The 17,226-nt window shown below is 53.8% G+C and overlaps 1 protein-coding gene across 7 annotated transcripts in view; it reads left to right on the forward strand.

Annotated features, from left to right (window-relative positions):
* The first annotated feature begins 1,755 nt into the window (after nucleotides 1-1,755).
* APLP2 (amyloid beta precursor like protein 2) overlaps nucleotides 1,756-17,226 on the forward strand; it is a 117,487-nt gene continuing 102,016 nt past the window's right edge. For all 7 annotated transcript variants that reach the window (XM_069742118.1, XM_069742114.1, XM_069742115.1 and 4 more), the window contains exon 1: nucleotides 1,756-1,893. In XM_069742118.1, the coding sequence (XP_069598219.1) occupies nucleotides 1,822-1,893 (72 nt within the window). In that variant the 5' untranslated portion in view covers nucleotides 1,756-1,821. The remainder of the gene's footprint in view (nucleotides 1,894-17,226) is intronic.

Consider the following 17,226-nt stretch of genomic DNA (forward strand, 5'->3'; position numbering starts at 1 on the left):
ATGGTGATGATGGTGGTGGTGATGGATGATGATGGTGATGACGATGTTGGTCGATGGTGGTGATGGATGATGATGGTGATGATGATGTTGGTGGATGATGGTGGTGATGATGATGATGATGGATGGTGGTGAGGGATGATGATGATGATGGATGGTGGTGATGGATGATGATGGTGATGTTGGTGGATGGTGGTGATGGATGATGATGGTGATGATGTTGGTGGATGGTGGTGATGGATGATGGTGATGATGATGTTGGTGGATGATGGTGATGGATGATGATGGTGATGATGTTGGTGGATGGTGATTATGTTGGTGGATGGTGATGATGATGTTGGTGAATGATGGTGGTGATGATGGTGATGGATGATGGTGATGATGATGGTGATGGATGATGGTGATGGATGATGGTGATGATGATGGTGATGGATGATGGTGATGGATGATGGTGGTGGTGGTGATGGTGATGGATGATGGTAATGATGATGTTGGTGGATGATGGTGATGATGGTGGTGATGGATGATGATGGTGATGATGATGTTGGTGGATGGTGGTGATGGATGATGATGGTGATGATGTTGGTGGATGGTGGTGATGGATGATGGTGGTGATGATGGTGGTGATGGATGATGATGGTGATGATGTTGGTGGATGATGATGATGTTGGTGGATGGTGGTGATGGATGATGGTGGTGATGATGGTGGTGATGGATGATGATGGTGATGATGTTGGTGGATGGTGTTGATGGATGATGGTGGTGATGATGGTGGTGATGGATGATGATGGTGATGATGTTGGTGGATGATGGTGATGATGTTGGTGGATGATGGTGATGATGGATGGTGGTGATGGATGGTGGTGATGGATGATGATGATGATGATGATGGATGGTGGTGATGGATGTTGGTGGATGATGGTGATGATGATGATGATGGTGGTGATGGATGATGGTGATGTTGGTGGATGGTGGTGATGATGATGATGGTGATGATGGTGATGATGATGTTGGTGGATGTTGGTGGATGATGGTGATGATGATGATGATGATGGTGATGATGGTGATGGATGATGATGTTGGTGGATGTTGGTGGATGATGGTGATGATGATGGTGGTGATGATGATGATGGTGATGATGGAGATGATGATGTTGGTGATGTTGGTGGATGATGGTGATGATGATGGTGGTGATGATGATGATGGTGATGATGGAGATGATGATGTTGGTGATGTTGGTGGATGATGGTGATGATGATGATGATGATGGTGATGATGATGGATGGTAGTGATGGATGGTGGTGATGGATGATGATGGTGATGATGATGGATGGTAGTGATGGATGGTGGTGATGGATGATGATGATGATGATGATGATGATGATGATGGATGGTGGTGATGGATGTTGGTGATGATGATGATGATGATGGTGATGATGGAGATGATGATGTTGGTGGATGATGGTGATGGATGGTGATGACGTCACACACGTCTCTGCTTCTTGTCCTGTGTCCTCGGTCGCAGCATCTTCTTCTCTGCATCCTTGGTGGGCGTGGTCATTGATCTTTGAGGGGCGTGGCTCTCTTAGGCCTAATAGACAGCCGCAACTGAAGAGGCGGGGTTACAGCACTATTTACCTGTGCTGGGAGGATTGTGGGTGTGGCTTAGAAATTGCCTGCGTTATGATTGGCATAGCGGCTGGACTACGGAAGAGGTAAGGGCGGGGCCTTGTGACGTCAGATCCGGTTGGGCTGGCTCTTGGTCTGCGGGGCGGGCTTCTCCTCAGTCCAGAGCTGCAGGTTGAGCGGAGAGGAGCTTCCGTCATGGCCGCGTTCCCTGCGCTGTGCGCGGTCCTGGCTGCCGTCGTCGTGCCCTGTCTGGCCGGATACATAGAGGTACGAGCTGCCCGGGGCGGGGAGGCTCCCGGCGGCGGAAACCCGCAGCGCCCGCTCTGCCGCCACATTGTGGCCGTGCGCCCCCTCCCGCTCTGTCCTCACCCGCCGCTCCGGTTACATAATGCGGGGACGGGAGGGGAAGTAATAATGTGAGAGGCGGCGGCGGCGGCTGTGTGCAGTGTGTGTATATATATATATATAGGGGGGGTCCTCAACATTACAGGTATATACTGGTGTATATATATATATATATACAGGGGGGTCCTCAACATTACAGGTATATACTGGTGTATATATATATATATACAGGGGGGCTCCTCAGCATTACAGGTATATACTGGTGTGTGTATATATATACAGGGGGGGCTCCCCAGCATTACAGGTATATACTGGTGTGTGTGTATATATATATATATATATATATATATATATACAGGGGGGGCTCCTCAGCATTACAGGTATATACTGGTGTGTGTATATATATATATACAGGGGGGGCTCCTCAACATTACAGGTATATACTGGTGTATATATATATATATATACAGGGGGGTCCTCAACATTACAGGTATATACTGGTGTATATATATATATATATACAGGGGGGTCCTCAACATTACAGGTATATACTGGTGTGTGTATATATATATATATACAGGGGGGGCTCCTCAACATTACAGGTATATACTGGTGTGTGTATATATATATATATACAGGGGGGGCTCCTCAACATTACAGGTATATACTGGTGTGTGTATATATATATACAGGGGGTCTCCCCAACATTACAGGTATATACTGGTGTGTGTATATATATATACAGGGGGTCCTCAACATTACAGGTATATACTGGTGTGTGTATATATATATACAGGGGGGTCCTCAACATTACAGGTATATACTGGTGTATATATATATATATATACAGGGGGGTCCTCAACATTACAGGTATATACTGGTGTGTGTATATATATATACAGGGGGGCTCCCCAACATTACAGGTATATACTGGTGTGTGTATATATATATATACAGGGGGGCTCCCCGGCATTACAGGTATATACTGGTGTGTGTATATATATATATACAGGGGGTCCTCAACATTACAGGTATATACTGGTGTGTGTATATATATATACAGGGGGGTCCTCAACATTACAGGTATATACTGGTGTGTGTATATATATATATATACAGGGGGGTCCTCAACATTACAGGTATATACTGGTGTGTGTATATATATATACAGGGGGGTCCTCAACATTACAGGTATATACTGGTGTGTGTATATATATATATATACAGGGGGGTCCTCAACATTACAGGTATATACTGGTGTGTGTATATATATATACAGGGGGGCTCCCCAACATTACAGGTATATACTGGTGTGTGTATATATATATATACAGGGGGGCTCCCCGGCATTACAGGTATATACTGGTGTGTGTATATATATATATATATACAGGGGGGTCCTCAACATTACAGGTATATACTGGTGTATATATATATATATATATACAGGGGGGTCCTCAACATTACAGGTATATACTGGTGTGTGTATATATATATATATATAGGGGGGGTCCTCAACATTACAGGTATATACTGGTGTGTATATATATATACAGGGGGGTCCTCAACATTACAGGTATATACTGGTGTGTATATATATATATACAGGGGGGTCCTCAACATTACAGGTATATACTGGTGTATATATATATATATATATACAGGGGGGTCCTCAACATTACAGGTATATACTGGTGTGTGTATATATATATATATATAGGGGGGGTCCTCAACATTACAGGTATATACTGGTGTGTATATATATATACAGGGGGGTCCTCAACATTACAGGTATATACTGGTGTGTATATATATATATATAGGGGGGGTCCTCAACATTACAGGTATATACTGGTGTATATATATATATACAGGGGGGTCCTCAACATTACAGGTATATACTGGTGTGTATATATATATATATAGGGGGGGTCCTCAACATTACAGGTATATACTGGTGTATATATATATATACAGGGGGGTCCTCAACATTACAGGTATATACTGGTGTGTACAGGGGGGCTCCCCGGCATTACAGGTATATACTGGTGTGTGTGTATATATATATATAGGGGGGGTCCTCAACATTACAGGTATATACTGGTGTATATATATATATACAGGGGGGTCCTCAACATTACAGGTATATACTGGTGTGTACAGGGGGGCTCCCCGGCATTACAGGTATATACTGGTGTGTGTGTATATATATATAGGGGGGGTCCTCAACATTACAGGTATATACTGGTGTGTGTATATATATATATATACAGGGGGGTCCTCAACATTACAGGTATATACTGGTGTGTGTATATATATATATATACAGGGGGGTCCTCAACATTACAGGTATATACTGGTGTGTGTATATATATATATATACAGGGGGGTCCTCAACATTACAGGTATATACTGGTGTATATATATACAGGGGGGGCTCCCCGGCATTACAGGTATATACTGGTGTGTATACAGGGGGGCTCCCCGGCATTACAGGTATATACTGGTGTGTACAGGGGGGGCTCCCCAGCATTACAGGTATATACTGGTGTGTATACAGGGGGGCTCCCCGGCATTACAGGTATATACTGGTGTGTACAGGGGGGGCTCCCCAGCATTACAGGTATATACTGGTGTATACAGGGGGGGCTCCCCAGCATTACAGGTATATACTGGTGTCTATACAGGGGGGCTCCCCAGCATTACAGGTATATACTGGTGTGTATACAGGGGGGGCTCCCCAGCATTACAGGTATATACTGGTGTATACAGGGGGGGCTCCCCAGCATTACAGGTATATACTGGTGTATACAGGGGGGCTCCCCAGCATTACAGGTATATACTGGTGTGTATACAGGGGGGGCTCCCCAGCATTACAGGTATATACTGGTGTATACAGGGGGGGCTCCCCAGCATTACAGGTATATACTGGTGTATACAGGGGGGGCTCCCCAGCATTACAGGTATATACTGGTGTGTATACAGGGGGGGGCTCCCCAGCATTACAGGTATATACTGGTGTATACAGGGGGGGCTCCCCAGCATTACAGGTATATACTGGTGTGTATACAGGGGGGGCTCCCCAGCATTACAGGTATATACTGGTGTGTATACAGGGGGGTGCTCCCCAGCATTACTGGTATATACTGGTGTGTATACAGGGGGTGCTCCCCAGCATTACAGGTATATACTGGTGTGTATATGGCGGGTGCTCCCCAGCACTGTATATACTGGTGTGTGTATACGGCGGGTGCTCTCCAGCACTGTATATACTGGTGTGTGTATACGGCGGGTGCTCTCCAGCACTGTATATACTGGTGTGTATATGGCGGGTGCTCCCCAGCACTGTATATACTGGTGTGTGTATATGGCGGGTGCTCCCCAGCACTGTATATACTGGTGTGTGTATACGGCGGGTGCTCTCCAGCACTGTATATACTGGTGTGTATATGGCGGGTGCTCCCCAGCACTGTATATACTGGTGTGTATACGGCGGGTGCTCTCCAGCACTGTATATACTGGTGTGTATACGGCGGGTGCTCCCCAGCACTGTATATACTGGTGTGTGTATATGGCGGGTGCTCCCCAGCACTGTATATACTGGTGTGTGTATACGGCGGGTGCTCTCCAGCACTGTATATACTGGTGTGTATACGGCGGGTGCTCCCCAGCACTGTATATACTGGTGTGTATACGGCGGGTGCTCTCCAGCACTGTATATACTGGTGTGTGTATACGGCGGGTGCTCTCCAGCACTGTATATACTGGTGTGTGTATACGGCGGGTGCTCTCCAGCACTGTATATACTGGTGTGTATATGGCGGGTGCTCCCCAGCACTGTATATACTGGTGTGTATACGGCGGGTGCTCTCCAGCACTGTATATACTGGTGTGTACGGCGGGTGCTCCCCAGCACTGTATATACTGGTGTGTATATGGCGGGTGCTCCCCAGCACTGTATATACTGGTGTGTGTATATGGCGGGTGCTCCCCAGCACTGTATATACTGGTGTGTGTATACGGCGGGTGCTCTCCAGCACTGTATATACTGGTGTGTATACGGCGGGTGCTCCCCAGCACTGTATATACTGGTGTGTATACGGCGGGTGCTCTCCAGCACTGTATATACTGGTGTGTGTATACGGCGGGTGCTCTCCAGCACTGTATATACTGGTGTGTGTATACGGCGGGTGCTCTCCAGCACTGTATATACTGGTGTGTATATGGCGGGTGCTCCCCAGCACTGTATATACTGGTGTGTATACGGCGGGTGCTCTCCAGCACTGTATATACTGGTGTGTACGGCGGGTGCTCCCCAGCACTGTATATACTGGTGTGTATATGGCGGGTGCTCTCCAGCACTGTATATACTGGTGTGTATATGGCGGGTGCTCTCCAGCACTGTATATAGTGGTGTGTACGGCGGGTGCTCCCCAGCACTGTATATACTGGTGTGTGTGTGTGTGTGTGTATACGGCGGGTGCTCTCCAGCACTGTATATACTGGTGTGTATATGGCGGGTGCTCCCCAGCACTGTATATACTGGTGTGTATATGGCGGGTGCTCCCCAGCACTGTATATACTGGTGTGTATACGGCGGGTGCTCCCCAGCACTGTATATACTGGTGTGTATATGGCGGGTGCTCCCCAGCACTGTATATACTGGTGTGTGTATATGGCGGGTGCTCTCCAGCACTGTATATACTGGTGTGTACGGCGGGTGCTCCCCAGCACTGTATATACTGGTGTGTATACGGCAGGTGCTCCCCAGCACTGTATATACTGGTGTGTGTATATGGCGGGTGCTCCCCAGCACTGTATATACTGGTGTGTGTATACGGCGGGTGCTCCCCAGCACTGTATATACTGGTGTGTGTATACGGCGGGTGCTCCCCAGCACTGTATATACTGGTGTGTACGGCGGGTGCTCCTCAGCACTGTATATACTGGTGTGTATACGTTAGGTGCTCCCCAGCACTGTATATACTGGTGTGTGTATATGGCGGGTGCTCCCCAGCACTGTATATACTGGTGTGTGTATACGGCGGGTGCTCCCCAGCACTGTATATACTGGTGTGTGTATACGGCGGGTGCTCCCCAGCACTGTATATACTGGTGTGTGTATACGGCGGGTGCTCCCCAGCACTGTATATACTGGTGTGTATGCCGGGTGCTCCCCAGCACTGTATATACTGGTGTGTGTGTGTGTATACGGCGGGTGCTCCCCAGCACTGTATATACTGGTGTGTATACGGCAGGTGCTCCCCAGCACTGTATATACTGGTGTGTATATGGCGGGTGCTCCTCAGCACTGTATATACTGGTGTGTATACGGCAGGTGCTCCCCAGCACTGTATATACTGGTGTGTGTATATGGCGGGTGCTCCCCAGCACTGTATATACTGGTGTGTGTGTGTGTGTGTGTGTGTGTATACGGCCGGTGCTCTCCAGCACTGTATATACTGGTGTGTATGCCGGGTGCTCCCCAGCACTGTATATACGTGTGTGTGTGTGTATACGGCGGGTGCTCCCCAGCACTGTATATACTGGTGTGTATACGGCAGGTGCTCCCCAGCACTGTATATACTGGTGTGTATATGGCGGGTGCTCCCCAGCACTGTATATAGTGGTGTGTGTGTGTATACGGCCGGTGCTCCCCAGCACTGTATATACTGGTGTGTGTATATGGCAGGTGCTCCCCAGCACTGTATATGGCGGGTGCTCCCCAGCACTGTATATACTGGTGTGTATATGGCGGGTGCTCCCCAGCACTGTATATACTGGTGTGTATGGCGGGTGCTCCCCAGCACTGTATATATTGGTGTGTATATGGCGGGTGCTCCCCAGCACTGTATATAGTGGTGTGTGTGTGTGTATACGGCCGGTGCTCCACAGCACTGTATATACTGGTGTGTGTATATGGCAGGTGCTCCCCAGCACTGTATATGGCGGGTGCTCCCCAGCACTGTATATACTGGTGTGTATATGGCGGGTGCTCCCCAGCACTGTATATACTGGTGTTTATGGCGGGTGCTCCCCAGCACTGTATATACTGGTGTTTATGGCGGGTGCTCCCCAGCACTGTATATACTGGTGTGTGTATATGGCAGGTGCTCCCCAGCACTGTATATACTGGTGTGTATATGGCGGGTGCTCCCCAGCACTGTATATACTGGTGTGTGTGTGTATATGGCGGGTGCTCCCCAGCACTGTATATACTGGTGTGTATGGCGGGTGCTCCCCAGCACTGTATATACTGGTGTGTATATGGCGGGTGCTCCCCAGCACTGTATATACTGGTGTGTGTATATGGCGGGTGCTCCCCAGCACTGTATATACTGGTGTGTATATGGCGGGTGCTCCCCAGCACTGTATATACTGGTGTGTGTATATGGCGGGTGCTCCCCAGCACTGTATATACTGGTGTGTATATGGCGGGTGCTCCCCAGCACTGTATATACTGGTGTGTGTGTATATGGCGGGTGCTCCCCAGCACTGTATATACTGGTGTGTGTATATGGCGGGTGCTCCCCAGCACTGTATATACTGGTGTGTATATGGCGGGTGCTCCCCAGCACTGTATATACTGGTGTGTGTATATGGCAGGTGCTCCCCAGCACTGTATATACTGGTGTGTGTATATGGCAGGTGCTCCCCAGCACTGTATATACTGGTGTGTGTGTATATGGCGGGTGCTCCCCAGCACTGTATATACTGGTGTGTATATGGCGGGTGCTCCCCAGCACTGTATATACTGGTGTGTATGGCGGGTGCTCCCCAGCACTGTATATACTGGTGTGTGTATATGGCAGGTGCTCCCCAGCACTGTATATACTGGTGTGTATGGCGGGTGCTCCCCAGCACTGTATATACTGGTGTGTATATGGCGGGTGCTCCCCAGCACTGTATATACTGGTGTGTATGGCGGGTGCTCCCCAGCACTGTATATACTGGTGTGTGTATATGGCAGGTGCTCCCCAGCACTGTATATACTGGTGTGTGTGTATATGGCGGGTGCTCCCCAGCACTGTATATACTGGTGTGTATATGGCGGGTGCTCCCCAGCACTGTATATACTGGTGTGTATGGCGGGTGCTCCCCAGCACTGTATATACTGGTGTGTGTATATGGCAGGTGCTCCCCAGCACTGTATATACTGGTGTGTATGGCGGGTGCTCCCCAGCACTGTATATACTGGTGTGTATATGGCGGGTGCTCCCCAGCACTGTATATACTGGTGTGTGTATATGGCGGGTGCTCCCCAGCACTGTATATACTGGTGTGTATGGCGGGTGCTCCCCAGCACTGTATATACTGGTGTGTGTATGGCGGGTGCTCCCCAGCACTGTATATACTGGTGTGTATGGCGGGTGCTCCCCAGCACTGTATATACTGGTGTGTGTGTATATGGCGGGTGCTCCCCAGCACTGTATATACTGGTGTGTGTATACGGCGGGTGCTCCCCAGCACTGTATATACTGGTGTGTATGTGGCGGGTGCTCCCCAGCACTGTATATACTGGTGTGTATGGCGGGTGCTCCCCAGCACTGTATATACTGGTGTGTGTATATGGCAGGTGCTCCCCAGCACTGTATATACTGGTGTGTATGGCGGGTGCTCCCCAGCACTGTATATACTGGTGTGTATATGGCGAGTGCTCCCCAGCACTGTATATACTGGTGTACTGTGGCCCCGCTGTCGTGCTCCATCCTGCCCCCTTCTGGTCGTTTGCTCTCGGCCCCGGGACCCTCCGGTGGTGGCCACTGTCCGCTGACATTGCAGAGGCCGGTAAGGGTTAATGTGCGGCCCCCTCTGTCCGGTTAGGATATCCGGCGGTGGCAGTTGGAGGGGATGCAGGGGATGTGCGGCGCTGGGTGGGATGTTACAGGGAAGACCCCGCTTGTGTCTGCCAGGTACTGCGACTCTCATCCTCTGTCCTTTGTCGGCACAGTGGGACCACAAGTCTCAGCCTGCAGGGTGCTGGTGATGCCTGGCTGTTAACCCTTCAGTGTGTGGAACTTTCCCCCTCCCCCTCATCCTATTGAAATCTGTTAATAATTAATTTTCTCCTGTGGAATTCTTCCAAGGTCGTCTGTCTGCAGCGAGTGGCACATCGGAGGGTCCCTGCACGCTGCCGGAGACCCCCAGAGCCGGCGGTGTGGCTGCCCGGTCTGGTGGTTGCTTGTTTTACCCTGTGTTCTTGGCATCATCTGTCAGGACTGCGGACCCCCGGGATGCACATTGCTGGGATTCCTGCTGGCTGGTCCAGGTGTGCGCTGTGGATGAGTCTCGGGGAGTGGACGCTCTTGTGGCTGTCTGCAATGTATTCTGGGAGATGGGTGGACGCTCGAGGGGGAAAAAAAGATCCCCCAAAACTGGAAAAATGAGAAGCTCACAAATCCCCAGTGACCTTCTGTGTACTGGGAGTGACAACCAGTTTGGCACCAGTGCAGCTTTTATCAGGTTGTCAGTCAGCTCAGTGCTGCAAAGCGACTGATGTGTGCATGGCACTATATACCTGCTCCTCAGAGGGTGGAGATTGCGCAGTGTCTGTGGCTGACCAAGGTGTGTGTGCACAGTGTCTGTGGCTGACCAAGGTGTGGGATTGCACAGTCTGCGGCTGACCAAGGTGTGGGATTGCACAGTGCCTGCGGCTGACCAAGGTGTGGGATTGCACAGTGCCTGCGGCTGACCAAGGTGTGGGATTGCAGTGTCTGCGGCTGACCAAGGTGTGTGAGTGCACAGTGCCTGCGGCTGACCAAGGTGTGTGAGTGCACAGTGCCTGCGGCTGACCAAGGTGTGTGAGTGCACAGTGCCTGCGGCTGACCAAGGTGTGTGAGTGCGCAGTGCCTGCGGCTGACCAAGGTGTGGGATTGCACAGTGCCTGCGGCTGACCAAGGTGTGGGATTGCACAGTGCCTGAGGCTGACCAAGGTGTGGGATTGCACAGTGCCTGAGGCTGACCAAGGTGTGGGATTGCACAGTGCCTGCAGCTGACCAAGGTGTGTGAGTGCACAGTGCCTGCAGCTGACCAAGGTGTGGGATTGCACAGTGCCTGCGGCTGACCAAGGTGTGGGATTGCAGTGTCTGCGGCTGACCAAGGTGTGGGATTGCACAGTGCCTGCGGCTGACCAAGGTGTGTGTGCACAGTGACTGCGGCTGACCAAGGTGTGGGATTGCACAGTGCCTGCGGCTGACCAAGGTGTGGGATTGCACAGTGCCTGCGGCTGACCAAGGTGTGGGATTGCACAGTGCCTGCGGCTGACCAAGGTGTGGGATTGCACAGTGTCTGGCTGACCAAGGTGTAGGATTGCACAGTGCCTGCAGCTGACCAAGGTGTGTCAGTGCACAGTGTCTGCAGCTGACCAAGGTGTGCGAGTGCACAGTGCCTGAGGCTGACCAAGGTGTGGGATTGCACAGTGCCTGAGGCTGACCAAGGTGTGGGATTGCACAGTCTGCGGCTGACCAAGGTGTGGGATTGGTGTCTGCGGCTGACCAAGGTGTGTGAGTGCACAGTGCCTGCGGCTGACCAAGGTGTGGGATTGCACAGTGCCTGCGGCTGACCAAGGTGTGGGATTGCAGTGTCTGCGGCTGACCAAGGTGTGTGAGTGCACAGTGCCTGCGGCTGACCAAGGTGTGTGAGTGCACAGTGACTGCGGCTGACCAAGGTGTGTGAGTGCACAGTGCCTGCGGCTGACCAAGGTGTGTGAGTGCGCAGTGCCTGCGGCTGACCAAGGTGTGTGAGTGCACAGTGCCTGCGGCTGACCAAGGTGTGGGATTGCGCAATGCCTGCGGCTGACCAAGGTGTGGGATTGCGCAGTGCCTGGGGCTGACCAAGGGCAGATGAAAGTGTGAAAGTTAGTCTCCTACAGACTCCATGCACTGCCAGGGTCTTGGGTAAATTATTCCTGACCAGTTCGCCTCCCCGCTGTTACATTTCTAGCTGTATTTTTTCATGAACGTGCTTTGTGTTGGTGACCTGTGTCCATGCTTAGCTATGCGAAGCCAAACTGAACTTTGGGATCCTGAAAAATGCTCCAAAACATGTTTCTAATGCTGCTTCTTTTCTGCTAAGAGTGCTAGTGTTGCTGCAGGAAAAGCCGCAGCCAATATTGCTAGTGTGAACTGCGCCTTAACCCTGCTGTTCTGTTGGTCAAAAATGACCGACTTTGAACTTCAATATTCTTTAAAATATTCAAGATGCGGCTCTGAAACCCGTGGCCGACCGACCCATCCTCATTTAAGTCAATCAACCACAAGTTTCAGAACCGCATCTTGAACACCCCAAAAAATACCAAAGTTCAAAATAGGTCTCCCCAGACCGAACAGAACAGCAGGGTTAATGGGTAGCTGAAAACATGGTGACAGGTTCTGGCTGTGGAGCCAGGTCAGGTCTCCAGCCCTGAGGACTCCTCACTACGTGCCGTCAGGTCCGCCCTGGCTGCTGCTCGGCCGCTCAGTGACTGTAGACCGTCCACCTGCTGCCGGGTGGCTTCTGAGGCTCGGATACGGCTGTGTATCTCAGGGGCATCCCAGGGCGCGGTACTCTTATTTCGGGGGCCACGGCCGGAGCGTCGGTGACTTTAGCGCGCCGTCTCCTGCTGGCCGGTTATTATTTATAATTGCTTCCTCAGTGTTGGGCAGTAGCTGGGAGGAAGCGGATCCGGAGAGGAAGGTTCTGATGGGTGGAGGGTCCGGCGGTGGAGTTAACCCTTCCAGGGATGGAGCGAGCTGATGCCGCACGTTGGGCTTCTCTTCAGCTCCGTGTGTGTCTGCTGGTTACTGGTACTTGCTGGGATTATACTGGGGCGGGTGCAGACGTGATTCTCAGGTGACCGGATCCCTTAGATCCCGGCGCTGATCTCATTAGTGAACATTTTTCCTGGGCGCCGCTGATCCTGACCGCTGAACAGTGATTGCATGGGAGCGTGCTTCATTCCCGCAGGGCGGCAGTGGTGATGTAGACTGGACGCTGGTTGTTCAGGATGATGGGAGTCTTCATCCTCAGTGTCCGTGTTCTGCTCCGTGGCTGCGGCCCTGATAGATGGTGACAAGGACCGCGGCTGTAGCCCCACCCCATGCAGCCATCTTCTTGGGGGTCCATCGGTCTGTGGCCGCTGCGTGGTTATTACGTGACGGAGCCGATCCTCACACGATGACTGCGAAGGCTACACTGGTGTTTATGGTGGAGGAGTCGGTCACATGAAGGGTGCGTGCGGCAGACGCCATCATCCTCCAGCTTCCTCTTCATATGATGCCCCTGGTCTATTATCCTGCCTGACAGTCCTGCTGAAGGTTTGTTACAATGTGTCGGTAAGAGCAGCTCCAGTGTCTCCTGATGGCCGCTTGCTGATCGTCTTCCCTGATACACTGTAACGATCCCTGAGCCTGGTGCTGCTGCCGGTCTGGCTCCTGGTCGGTGTCGCTGCCGGCGCTCTGCGGGGCCCTGAGTCCGGGTTATTGCTGCAGGAATGTGATCTTTGTCCTTCCTGGCGCTGCCGTCATCTGACCCTGGTCCGGGCGTTCACCTGGGTGCGGTATTATGGCGCTGCGGTCCTAGACAAGGTCACTGCTGGGTCACAACAGCCGTGGCTCAGCCGCACATCCCTACCGCCTAGGTGTGCCACGGGCAGGAAGCGTGCGCCCCTCGGTGACGTGGTGGGTACAGTGCTGGCCGGCCAGGCCTCGGTCCAGCCTGGGGACCCTCGCTCCTGTCCTTGGGCCCTCGCTCTGGTCCTGGGGGGGGGCCCTGGCTCTGGTCCTGGGGGGGGGGGGCCCTCGCTCCTGTCCTTGGGCCCTCGCTCTGGTCCTGGGGGGGGGGCCCTCGCTCTGGTCCTGGGGGGGGGGCCCTCGCTCCTGTCCTTGGGCCCTCGCTCTGGTCCTGGGGGGGGGGCCCTCGCTCTGGTCCTGGGGGGGGGGGCCCTCGCTCTGGTCCTGGGGGGGGGGGGCCCTCGCTCTGGTCCTGGGGGGGGGGCCCTCGCTCTGGTCCTGGGGGGGGGGGCCCTCGCTCTGGTCCTGGGGGGGGGGGGGGCCCTCGCTCTGGTCCTGGGGGGGGGGGGGGGCCCTCGCTCTGGTCCTGGGGGGGGGGGGCCCTCGCTCTGGTCCTGGGGGGAGGGGCCCTCGCTCTGGTCCTGGGGGGGGGGGGGGCCCTCGCTCTGGTCCTGGGGGGGGGGGGCCCTCGCTCTGGTCCTGGGGGGAGGGGCCCTCGCTCTGGTCCTGGGGGGAGGGGCCCTCGCTCTGGTCCTGGGGGGAGGGGCCCTCGCTCTGGTCCTGGGGGGAGGGGCCCTCGCTCTGGTCCTGGGGGGGGAGGGGCCCTCGCTCTGGTCCTGGGGGGGGAGGGGCCCTCGCTCTGGTCCTGGGGGGGGAGGGGCCCTCGCTCTGGTCCTGGGGGGGGAGGGGCCCTCGCTCTGGTCCTGGGGGGGGAGGGGCCCTCGCTCTGGTCCTGGGGGGGGAGGGGCCCTCGCTCTGGTCCTGGGGGGGGGGGGGGCCCTCGCTCTGGTCCTGGGGGGGGGGGGGGCCCTCGCTCTGGTCCTGGGGGGGGGGGGGCCCTCGCTCCGGTCCTGGGGGCCCTCGCTCCGCTTGCTTTGCAGCGGTTTGCGTCGGTTCTCGCGCACCACAATGAGCCGCTCAGGATTTGTTTTCATGGCGTTGGATGCTCTGGTCATTGCTCATTGTCGGGGCTCTCGCCCGCGGGTCACCTTTAGGTTACAACCTGTCACTGACTACTATTACTGCGGCCGGGTGGAGGCCGACGTCCCGTGGTGCTGTAGGTTATCCGCTAGTGTCGTCTGGCAGCGTTAGTCCCGTGCGGCGCAGTGTGACCGTGGAGCGTCCGTCACACAGTCTACACCTGCTGGCTGTTTGCACATGGTGGATCCGGTCGCAGCGGCCGTTAGTCAGCGGCACAGAAGCTCCCGCCGGTGTCGGTGGAGATCGGTGCTCTTCTTTGCCTCCATGCGGTTTTCCTGGTTTCTGCCATTGGTGAACCTCACGGTATTGATCAGCGGTGATGGAGATGAGCGGATGTCGCCGTGGACGAGGAGCCGATGACACCGGGTGGATTTAATTCTCTCCCGATTCGTTGCTGGTAATGGCCGTGGCTGAGGAGTCACATTGTAGACTGGATGTGATCGGCGGCGGTCACCGCAGGGTGGGGGCAGGGATTGGACCTTGCATGAAATCCCCCCGTATGTGTACAGTCTGGGGGGCACCATGCGGCTGCAGTCGGAGTTCTGCCCGCTGTCCCCCCGCAGTGCGTCTCTGGATGGAGCATGCGTCCTGCAGTAAGGATGGAGGCCCGCTCCGCGTCTGTCTACATGTCTATAGCAGTGTGGGGGTGATGGGCACCTTGTATCAGCGACTAACACGCACCCCCCAACAGGTGACTGCAGAGTCGGGCCGGCCCCCTATGTCATGCATCGCACCATATGGAGAGAAACCAAGCCTGCAATGGCCAAGGGATTCCTGCCGCGGCCGTCTCCGGTGGAGCTGTGCAGCTGCCGCCACGCAGGAGTAACGCTGGTGATACGGGGCGGAGGAATGTTCCAGTGACTTATATAGCAGCCGGAATATGTGTTTGTATACGAGCACTGTAGGTGCACATTCCCACTGCAGCTAAAAGCCAAATGTGCCGATCCCCCTGCAGGAATAGTAATTGTGCATGTAAAAGCCGTCCTACCACGACAAGGTGACCCCACCGGGACAGGCCCTAACCTGTGCCAGCAGACGTCACAATAGACGGGGCAGAGCAGGACGGGGCCGACGGTGCAGACACATGTGCGTGGAGCGCACGGCCCAAGAGGGAGCCGCAGCCCGTATGTACAGAGCAGAAAAAACTAAGGCAAAACCAAAAACATGAGCCGCGGCACATAAGTGCAGTGAAGGTGACCAGTGAGTGACCCCCAAGGCAGCTGACAACCTGGCTGTATAATGGCTGCTGGTAGTGGTTGTCACCCAGCGGGCAACATGTGGCAATTGACATGGGGTGGAGGGCAAGATGGCTTATGTGAATGCAGGAAAACAATGTGGCGTCCAATCCTGGAGACTTGTACCACTATCTACCACTATATATACACCCCTTTATACACCATGTATATCACTACAGTTGCTTGCAGAAGTCTTCACGCCCTACAGTCAGTACTCTGTAGAGCCTCGTTTTGCAGCAGTTACAGCTGTACGCCGCTGTGGACCAGTCTCTGAGCTTTGCACACCTTGTCACTGGGATTTCTGTCCAGTCCACTGCTCCAGCTCCTTCACGTTAGATGTTTCCTCTGGTGAACAGCGATCTTCATGTCTGACCACACATTCTCCATTGGATGAAGGTCTGGACTTGGTCTTGGCCGCTCCAGAACGTTTACATTACTGGCCGACCCCATGGGACTCCATACCGCGACTCGTGTTTTCGGCACTCTGGCAGTAGGGTAGTCCTTGGCATCCCCGTGGATACAGCAGACACCCACATGTTTCCCCGTGATCTTCTGGTGGAGAAACGTGGCCTATATCGGGGTCTCCAAACTCCGAGTCCAAGAGTCCTGACATTAGTACTGTTTATGGTCATGGGTCGTGACTGTGGCCCCTCATCGGCCTGATCGTCCGCACTGCAGGCGGGATAGGCATAGTGTGAGGAGCGCCTCCCGAGGCTGCAGTCCGTCTGCTCACAGGACATAGGACACAGGTGGCCCCTCACCGGCCTGATCGTCCACACTGCAGGCGGGATAGGCATAGTGTGAGGAGCGCCTCCTGAGGCTGCAGTCCATCTGCTCAGAGGACATAGGACACGGGTGGCCCCTCACCGGCCTGATCGTCCGCACTGCAGGCGGGATAGGCATAGTGTGAGGAGCGCCTCCCGAGGCTGCAGTCCGTCTGCTCAGAGGACATAGGACACGGGTGGCCCCTCCCCGGCCTGATCGTCCACACTGCAGGCGGGATAGGCATAGTGTGAGGAGCACCTCCCGAGGCTGCAGTCCGTCTGCTCAGAGGACATAGGACACGGGTGGCCCCTCAGCGGATCCGGTCATTACCAGCAGCCTTTGGTAGCCCCTCAGCAACTCCTTGTGGGGACTCTACTACTCCTCTTCTGGGGCTCGGGCTCCCGCTGAGTACCCCAGTATGGAGATGCCCCACCCTGAGCTTCCTTAGGGACCCCCTCAACAACCTGGTACCTTTCTATGTGGTCCGCCAGGTTGTCTGCTTTCTGGGGGTCTCCCTGGACTACCCATATCTGCACTGGCCTGGGGGGAGAGTGAATAAATCTGTC

Source organism: Ranitomeya imitator, chromosome 10 (assembly GCF_032444005.1).
Source record: "Ranitomeya imitator isolate aRanImi1 chromosome 10, aRanImi1.pri, whole genome shotgun sequence".
NCBI lineage: Eukaryota > Metazoa > Chordata > Amphibia > Anura > Dendrobatidae > Ranitomeya > Ranitomeya imitator.